The following is a 10,444-nucleotide window of genomic DNA, read 5'->3' on the forward strand; positions in this document are numbered from 1 at the left end:
TTTCCTAATGAAAATGGAATAAGGGGCACATTTAAATGTTATTGGTGTACATTATACATTGACGTTATTTCATAGTGTAGTAAATAAAAGTTATAAATATACAGATCACAATCATAATCTTGGGTTTAATTCTTCATAAAAAAGAAACATTATGAAAAGAAAGGAGAATGTTATTTTCAACCAAAAAAAACATTTGAGATAAATGCAACGGTGCTTAATATCAACAAATAAAGTTATAACAAAAATTTTAAGTATTAGCTAAAGGAAAAAAAATTTTTTTAAAGCATTTGCACCTAAATCCTAATAATAAAAGATTGGACAATTAAATTGAAAATATCGGACACTAAAATTGCTTGTTATAAAAGAAAATAATAATTTAAAAAAAATATGATTTGCACATAGGAACAAGCTATAATGTTTTCAAAATTTAGAAGAAAATAAATCTAACCTTGAGAGATTCTTTTATATCTTGTGTAGCAAAGTGTTTTTCCTCATTTTTAATTTCCTGATCCAGTCGATTTCATCTGTTTAAATCAAATCGACACCCAAAAAAACTGTTTTTTATTGCATTGTCATGAAGTATTTAAAAGAAAACCGGAAACGCATTCCATAAATAAAAGAAATTTATAATTAGATATGACATATCAGGAATCAAATATTGTATAAATACAGAGATCACTAGTTTGTGTCTTTGACATATTAACATTGTTCGGTCATTATTTCATTTTTAGCTCACCTGAGCCGAAGGCTCAAGTGAGCTTTTCTGATCACATTTTGTCCGTCGTCCGTCCGTCTGTCTGTCCGTCTGTAAACTTTTCACATTTTCGACTTCTTCTCAAGAACCACTGGGCCAATTTTGACCAAACTTGGAACAAAGCATCCTTGGGTAAAGGAAAATTTAAATTGTTAAAATGAAGGGACATATTCCCTCGCAAGGGGAGATAATTAAGAAAAGACAAAAATAGGGTGGGGTCATTAAAAAATCTTCTCAAGAACCACTGGGCCAGTAAAGCTGAAACTTATGTGGAAGCATCCTGGGGTAGTGTAGATTCTAAATTGTTCAAATCATGACCCCCGGGGGAAGGGCGGGGGCACAATGGGGAATCAAATTTTTATATAGAAATATATAGGAAAAATCTTTGAAAATCTTCTTCTCAAGAACCACTGGGCCAGAAAAGCTGAAAATTTTATGGAAGCATCCTGGTATAGTGTAGATTCTAATTTGTTCAAATCATGACCCCCGGGGGAAGGGCGGGGCCACAATGGGGAATCAAAGTTTTACATAGAAATATATAGGAAAAATCTTTTAAAATCTTCTTCTCAAGAACCACTGGGCCAGAAAAGCTGAAACTTATGTGGAAGCATCCTGGTATAATGTAGATTCTAAATTGTTCAAATAATGACCCCCGGGGGATGGGTGGGGCCACAATGGGGAATCAAAGTTTTACATAGAAATATATAGGAAAAATCTTTGAAAATCTTCTTCTCAAGAACCACTGGGCCAGAAAAGCTGAAACTTATGTGGAAGCATCCTGGTATAGTGTAGATTCTAAATTGTTCAAATAATGACCCCCGGGGGATGGGTGGGGCCACAATGGGGAATCAAATTTTTATATAGAAATATATAGGTAAAATCTTTGAAAATCTTCTTCTCAAGAACCACCGGGCCAGAAAAGCTTAAACTTATGTGGAAGCATCCTGGTATAGTGTAGATTCTAAATTGTTCAAATCATGACCCCCAGGGGAAGGGCGGGGCCAGAATGGGGTATCAAATTTTTACATAGAAATATATAGGAAGAATCTTTGAAAATCTTCTTCTCAGGAACCACTGGGCCAATAAAGCTGAAATATATGTGCCCATGGAAGGATCATGGGGTTGTGTAGATTTCAAAATGTCTAAATTATGATCAGTGGGGTAGGATGGGGATGCATTCTGTATAACAAGGGTGCAATCTGGTAAAAGAACAGAATGGTCAAAGCTTCTCAGGTGAGCGATGTGGCCCATGGGCCTCTTGTTTCTATAAAGTTTTGTCTTCTCATCAATACAAAGTGGGATGTTTGGTGGGACCGCTCATCAGGTGATGTTTACTATTACTCATCTCGATCTCACATCACCTGTGGGCCCACGACCTTCCGATCACGAGCCATCCCTCTATCGACTAAGCAACCATGACGGTAATGGTCTTGTCGCAAGAAATATTCATAGGAAATATGAAAACCAAAGATCCAACCTATCAAAAGGTTTGGGCAAAGTTAATATTTTGCTTACAACTGACGAACGAACAGTGCAAAAACTATCTGCTACCCAATATGGGGGCATAAAATGAATGGATTTTTGTAAATGATTTTGTAAATTTTTGTGGAATGATTATAATTCAGTCCTGATTCATTTCAAAAATACATTGCGTTTTGCAAGGTGTGGTACCTCTAGGATAATTTTAGTCTTACTCTTACCTGCCAACATCATTGATTAAACGAAGGTCGAGAGTTTCGTTAAAATACTTTAGTTCTGTGTCAGTTTCTTTTACTATTGTTGCACATCTACCATGTGCTTCCCATTCGTGTTTCCTAAAATAAAATAAAAGTGAAAATTGCTCTTGTATTCTTCACCGACGACATATGTCTAAAATAATGTACACATTTTCTAGTCCTCAAGAATCAAATGCAGATTGTGTTTTCCCACTAACATTATAATAAGCAGTAAAATCATAATCGTTTTAATGCTGTTGTTACTTTAAAATTTGCATAATGAGAGAAAAATTTCTTTGTCTAGGACAGTCAGGCAATACAAGTTTAACTAGAATGTTTGTCGCTTGCGAAGCGCAGTGTTTAGAGTGTTTGCTCTGCATGCACGTACAGTCGCGGAGCCAGGAGCTTATTCTTTCGCCACGGATTCGAATCTACCATGGAACGTAAAGACCCCATCCATCGGATGGGTCTGTATAAACTGAAGTTCGATGTTGCAGTAGGTTCTTTAGCGTTTAGGTACCGAGCACCGGTCTAAATGGAGCCCTGTGCTCAGAAACCAAGTGGCAGCATATCAGATGAATAATTCAAACTGGAAAATTCTTAAAAAGAAATAAAACAAATCTGTTTAGCTTTTCTTCTCCTTCTTCAGGAATGGTGTATGGTTTAAATACCTTTTACACATCAAGTCAAATTAGTATGAAATTAAATTTAAATATGTAAGAAAATAAGTTATAAAATAAGATTATATCAGTACACCGTGTTCTATAAAACGAAATATTTTTGAAGAGGAAAAAAAAACCTATCACTTCACTTATTTTTCAAGATATCTCTCCCTTTGTACATTTTGGAAAATATTTCACAACATTTAAGAATTTATTCACTGGACATTGACTTGTATTTCTCCAAAGAAGAAAATGCAAGTTTCAGTTATCAGATTTAATTTCTACACTTACATGTACATGTAGCTTTAAAACCATAATAAATAATACTAGTATTATTAATTTATTATTTTATCATACTGCTTTATTTAAAAAAAAAATCAATTTGTAATGCAACAAATCAAGTTTATTTAATCATTGCTCAATAAGATGTCCAATGGTCTGCAATTTTTATATGTTTATGATTTTGATATAATTTTATTTTAGAACTTATTTTCTGACATATTTAATTGTAGTTTCATACTAATTTGACTTGATGTTAAAAGGGTATTCTTGATGAATTTCATGGAGGGAAGCTAGACATAGAAGCATATTTACGACAGCTTCTCGTAGTCATGTATATAGCATGTCATTGACTCAAAATTTTGATTTGTTGCATTGAAATAATGAATCTTGGACACATTATCATGGCAAGAAATACGAGAAATTTTCTTTATGCATAATTGTTTGAATATTTATTATAGAAAATAAATTCCTGCAAATCAGTTTAAAGTATATGGTTTTTGTTTTCCTTTCAATTGGTGTCTTTTTAATTTTTTGTTTGATACATGTTTGCATTTTTATGCATAAAAAATCAAGGCAAATAGATATTTTTTTTTTGTCTCAAGCTTTAAAGAATTTAAATGCTGATCTGTTTAAATATGATATTGTTTAATTTTAAAGAATGAAAGAAAAATGTTTGGAATTAATAATGAATGTACATTTTGATAAACTGACCTTTCTTTTAAATATTCCTCTACCAGAATGTTTATACATGAAACTTGCATAATTAAAGATTTTCATTAAAATTAAATAAATAAGTGACAAACTGAAAGTATATGTTAGACTCACCAGAAGTCATACTGAGGTCTTTCAGGCAGCTGGTTTGGCCAGTATTTGTTTAGTCTGTCTAACAAGACCTAAAAAGAAAAATGTAATTTTTATAGTGTACAATATGTCGTTCTGATTAACTTCATACTGGTTTATACTACCTAAGTTTTAAATTGCTCATTTATAGTATATAAAAAATATAAAAAAGAAAATATCAATTATTGATATTATTTGACAATTATCATCTGGCTGTAGTACCTGTAATCATCACATAAGATAAGGGCCCCGTGGGGATCCGGACTAGAATAGGTCCTCAGTACCCCCTTGCTTGTCGTAAAAGGCGACTAAATGGGGCGGTCCTTCGGATGAGACCGTATAAACCGAAGCCCCGTGTCACAGCAGATGTGGCACTATAAAGATCCCTCCCTGCTCAATGGCCCTGAGTGCCGAGCATAGGCCTAAATTTGCAGCCCTTCGACGGCAATGGTGACGTCTCCATATCAGTGAAATACTCTGGAGAGGGAGGTTAAACAGTATACAATCAATCATCACATAAGATTGAACTCTTTTGATAAGACAGGCTTCAAAATTTAGCTGCACTGACACTAAAGGTATATATTGATCCCCCACTTTTAAATTATTTTTTTTTTCAAAATAAGAGATCGAAATGATTTCCCTTAAATTTTCGAGTATTCTTATATTCATTCCTTGTACATGTTATCGATAATGTAACCTTTCTGTCTCTATAGGCTGTTTTAAAAATATCCTCATGTATTTATGGAGACAGAAGGCATGTATATAGGAAAATTCTTTAAAAATCTTTTTCCTAAGAACCACTGAGCCAGGAAAGATGAAAATTATAGAGAAGCATCCTCAGGTAGTGTAGATTCAAGTTTGTTCAAATCATGACCCCCGGGGGTAGGGCGGGGCCACAACTGACGATCAAAGTTTTTTTTTTTTTTTTTTTTTTTTTACATAGAAATACATGTATATAGGAAAATTCTATAAAAATCTTCTTCTCTGGAATAGCATAGGCATGCTTGATCATATTTTTATGGAAGCATCCTCAGGTTATGAAGATTCAAATTGGTTCAAATCATGACCTCCAGGTGTAGGACGGGGCCACAATGGCCGATGAAAGTTTTTTTACATAGAAATATAGAGGAAAATTTTAATAAAAAATCTTCTCTGAAATAGCATAGGCATGATTGATCATATTTTTATGGAAGCATCCTCACGTAGTGGAGATTAAAGTTTGTTCAAATCATGACCCTTAGGGGTAGGGCGGAGCCACAATGGCCGATCAAAGTTTCACATAGAAATACCGGTATATAGGAAAATTCTTTAAAAATCTTCTTTGGAATAGCAAGGACATGAATGATCATATTTTTATGGAAGCATCCAAAGATAGTGGACTTTCAAGTTTATTTAAATCATCACCCCTGGAGGTAGGGCGGAGCCACAACATAGAGTCCAAGTTTTACATAGAAACATGTTGAAAAAAATCTTTAAATATCTTCTTTTCAGGAATAGCAAAGCCATGATTAGTCCTATTCATAGTGTAGATTCAACTTTGTTCAAGTCAGTGACCCCTGGGGGTAGGGTGGGGCCACAATGTAAGTTCAAATGTAAAGGGCAATAAAGCCACAAGTAGTCAAAGAAATATGCAAGCATCCTTTGTTAGTGAAGATTCAAGTTTGTTCAAGTCATACCCTCTCCCTTTTAAGGATTGGTTGGGACCATTTTTGGGTTTAAACTTTTCAAAAATTAACTGATTTGTGCTTTTTTGCTAGCTACATTGCTCAGGTGAGCGATGTGGCCCATGGGCCTCTTGTTTTTGACTGTCATAGAATACATCTGAGACAATCCTAGATGCTATTCGATATGCCTTTTGACATTAGTATAAATATCGACAAATAGTAAAAAATACTACTGAAATCGACAAATGTCGAAGTCATACCAAAGGATGGAAAATCACAATCATGGAGCATTTAGGATAATAATATGTGCTTGGATCTGACACTTAAAGTAGACAATAATGTGATATTTATTGAGAAACAAAAAAGTCGAACAAGTCTATAATTTTTTTTCCAAACGAGAAACAGAAATAGTTATGCTAAGATAAGATTAGACTTGTGTAGGAGTACAGATTGCAATGAAAAATCTTTTAGACATATTATACACTTATCCACTGGTTGTGAGTGGAATAGCTCTTTTATCAAACCCGCGACAGACAGTCAAAACGATAATTACCGTATCTGCAGATCATATTATCCATTATGTCCAAACCTGTTTTCTGAAATTTGGCCATTCGGCTATCGTACCTGTAAGAGAGAAATAGTGATTTTTGTGTGTGTGTTGCTGAGTATTGAGTGAGCAATTTTTTTTAAATTACACTTTTCATTATTAAGGAGGTATCTGTCGAAGGAAAATATTTGATATGAATTTTGTAGAGACATTTCTTTACCTTGTATTTTAAAGTAAAAGAAAAATAGAGTTCATTATTGATCACGTTCATACACAGCTCCATTTCGTTTTACTCTGTAAACGGATCCAATACTTCCAGTACCGCAGTCCTGATCTTCCCAGTTCCAATCAGGACCTATATAGGAGCGAAGCAGAAACGGACCTCAAGAACATCAGAGATTGGATCATGTGTCATGAAGGAGTAAGCATCCCTACCGAACGGTCACATTCGCTGTGTGCTAATTGTCATGAACGGCAAATAACCGAAAAACATCTGCAATATATTTTTTTTTCCGTTTTGGGTATTTCATTATAAATTTATCTACATATAGAACGAGCTTTACCTCTTTTTACCAGGCATCCAGTTGCAATAGTTTCATGCGAAAAAACTTTTTTGAGATTGTTATAATTTTCCAAATAAAAAGAAACTTTTAATATGAATGACCGGTTGTAAATCGATAATCACTTACAGGACGAAAATTTATTCAGCGTTTACAAATTACAACGAAAAATAAATCAAATGTCAATTAAAAATTCAACTGTCTGTTGCAACTACTTAAAGGGTCTAAATTTTTAATCCAGAAATTAAGAGAAAAAAAGTGACAAATTAGACCAAAAAAGTTTGAAATCAAAACGGAAGAAATTTAAAAGGACATGGGTCTTTGCTTACCCACACAGTAATTCTCAAATGTATACGTACACTTTAAAGCCAAGAATACAGGCAAGTACGATGAGAGGTTATAGACAACTACAGTGTATCCTTTTAAGGATAAATAACTCAAAAAAACTTTTCTCCCCAGATGAAAAATAATTTGGTATCAAGGATTAAAACAAAAAAACATAAAATAATTTTTTTTTAATCTTATTTGCTTATTATATGTGTGAAAATACATTAAAAAATGGTAACTACCATGAATCCTCTTCTGTAAAATAGAACGTATTCCGATTTTATTTTTTATTCATTTATTTTTTACTGAAAAGTATCAAAGATTTGTAATGAAACTGCTCTTACCATCTTTTAAATGTCCTATGACTGTACCAGGACCATTGCTATCCTGATAATTCCACTTCCAGTCCCTCCCACGTTTGACCCTTGAACCTAGAGAAGGCATTCGGGGGTCTCTCTCTTGATGTACATCATCCATTTCATCGATAAGTTCTTCCTTCAGAGCATCCTCCAATTATATAATGGTTTCTTGGAGTAAATTTCTAATATATCCCCCTAAAAAATAATTATAATCCAGAAAACCTTAGGAACATGAACGTGAAGTACTCAATAAATGGCTAAAAACTCTAATTTCATGCTTAAATGAATAAAAAGAAAGGATACTAAATTAAAATTTCTTCTATTGACATCAGAGTGTCGTCTTAAGCGGTATGAAACCTCATTTCTTATTCAATACCTGGTCTCTTTCCAAGAACTCTTTATCAGGAAATTTACAAGCCAGTAACGTCAGAATCATGTCGCGGTCATTCCCATCATTCCTCATTGTATACGATAACATGGGGGCAGTATTCTTTGAAAAAAGATATATTCACAGTCTTGAAACCTAAAGAAACGAATATTAATTGAGAAAATACTGTTAAAAATTTCTTTCTATTATTGTAAAATACAGATAAGAGGTATTTTTACATGGTTTCTCCGTAAAGTTATTTCTGGGTATTTGCTGTATATTTTGCAAACTGTCGGGCCTTATGGGGATAAATAATCTTTCCTCCCCTTGACTGAGCACTCAGGAATTCAGTAATATCTGTTGAATATCGATATTTGAAAATCTGACGGCGTAAGATAAAAAAAGAGACGAACCTCTTTACAGTGAAATATAAAAATTATCAATATTGCAAATTAAATACAGATTACCAAGTCGGGGTTTCTTCCAACAGGAATGCAGAAGATGGGATGTAACTTGCCAACATTATTTGTATACTGCAGTAAATGGTTTTTGTCTTAACCATCAATATATATGATTAATAAACGTGTAAATAAAAGTCACCCGTCAAAAAACATTTTATAACAATTGATTGCTTTTCTGCTGCTTTATTTCCCATTGAGAATATTTTACTCAGAGACCAGAGAAAAATTATCTAAAAAACTTTTCTTTTTGTTCATACCATTTCAGTCTCAAAGTCCGGAGAATCATCAACATCAATAACATTGATGGCCGTAAAATCTGTGGGTTTTCCATCCGAAATGAGAATTATTCTGGGACGATTGTGAAAATCTCCAAACCTTCGTGTATACCCTGTCGTAAGAATTAAATATTGTAGCAAAATCATACAGAAAAGTTTTACGACGGTATGTTCTTTCACAGTTCAAAATATCCGTACATTAAAATAAAAATATCTTCTAAACAAGTCTACTTTACTGTCATTTTATACATGCGTATACCATTAACTATAACCCCTGTTTATGATTGAACTGTGACACACAATGTCATGCAAAAGTAACATATGGCCATGAAAAAAATAAACGAAGGATAATAAACAAATAAGGTTGAAAATAAAAAATAAAATTGAGGGAACAAATCACCATTTCTATTTACATGCAGTAAGCATCGGTAGACAGAAAAAATGCAGCTGTAAGCGGACTTGGTCCCCCAAATTCAACATCATCTGAAAAATAAAACATTGGCGTGTGCACCGAAGTATGTTGCCAAAATAAATATTCATATGTTGTACTCAAACAGGATCATAAACCTAATTTATGATATAACCTTTAGGTGTTTGTTTTATCAGTAGGCCTAATACAATGAAAAAAGAGGCCACAGGCCTTAAAGGTCATCTGAGTATCATGTACATGTAACAACTTTTCAATAATGAATTTGGTTCGTGTTTTAAACCAAAAGCAAATAATGAAATTCATAATTTGGAAAGAGCGACAATTGTTTCTCATATTTATACACTTAATACCCAGAGGTAGATCAGAGTAACAAAGAGAAAATGCACTTCCCCTTTATAAACAACAGTTGTGCAGCCCATCCCACAAAAACCACTGACCCTGGGGCCACATATTTCAAAATTTTTGAAATTTTTACATTAATTTATTTTATGATAAACGGTTGATTAATACCAAAGAGCAGATATCAAAGCATTGATTTATTTTCAGACTATGTACCAACCAATCCCCGCCACAAATCCAGTACCCCAACCTAGGGGTCATGAAATTGACCATTTTGGAAGAGTCACCTTTCTTCATCATAAATATGTACTTAGATCATTGGTATAAAACCCAGAAGCAAAGGCATTTTCATAAGAGCCCCGCACAAACTGCAGAACCCATGCCCTGAGACTCTGAAATTCACACTTTTGGAAGAGGCATCCTTCCTCATCATAACTATGTACATACTTCATTGGTTAAATACTTTGGAGAAGAGGAGAAGAGTTTTAAATATAATTTATGCATTTTTTACTTTATACTCAATACAGCCCTACCCTAACACATAAACCCCAGACCTTGGGCCATAAAATTCACAAATCTGAAAGAAGTATCCTTCCTCATCATAACCATATATTTGGTCAGTTTATTTAAGGATTAATGTATTTTCACTATATAATCAGTAGTGCCTAACCCTAACACCAGAACTCCTAACCCAGGGGCCATAAAATTCATAATTTTTGAAGAGGCATTATCGCTCATTATAACTATTAACTTAGTTTGTTTGTTTAATACCCAGGAGCAGAGAAAAAGATTTTCAAAGAATTAATGTATTTTCACTATGTAATCAATAAATAATCAATAGCCCTAACACCAGAACCCCTGA

The 10,444-nt window shown here is 33.6% G+C and overlaps 1 protein-coding gene across 1 annotated transcript; it reads right to left on the minus strand.

The window, feature by feature from the left end:
* Positions 1 to 6,718: 6,718 nt before the first annotated feature.
* Positions 6,719 to 9,075, minus strand: LOC134231394 (uncharacterized). The gene is made up of 7 exons (XM_062713358.1): positions 9,063 to 9,075; positions 8,798 to 8,926; positions 8,538 to 8,633; positions 8,338 to 8,434; positions 8,087 to 8,195; positions 7,696 to 7,858; positions 6,719 to 6,846 (listed from the first exon to the last, which is right to left on the minus strand). The coding sequence occupies exons 1-7, from the start codon at positions 9,073 to 9,075 to the stop codon at positions 6,719 to 6,721; spliced, it is 735 nt and encodes a 244-aa protein (XP_062569342.1).
* Positions 9,076 to 10,444: the final 1,369 nt, after the last annotated feature.

Source organism: Saccostrea cucullata, unplaced genomic scaffold, assembly GCF_032062105.1.
Source record: "Saccostrea cucullata isolate Sc308-1 unplaced genomic scaffold, CSIRO_AGI_Scuc_v1 ctg5520, whole genome shotgun sequence".
Classification (NCBI taxonomy): Eukaryota; Metazoa; Mollusca; class Bivalvia; order Ostreida; family Ostreidae; genus Saccostrea; species Saccostrea cuccullata.

Coding starts and splice junctions, on each gene's coding strand:
- LOC134231394 (XM_062713358.1), bottom strand. Junction 8,634..8,797: donor TCCGGACTTTGAGACTGAAA/TGGTATGAACAA, acceptor ATATTGATGGTT/AAGACAAAAACCATTTACTG. Junction 7,859..8,086: donor AGTTCTTGGAAAGAGACCAG/GTATTGAATAAG, acceptor ATATAATTGGAG/GATGCTCTGAAGGAAGAACT.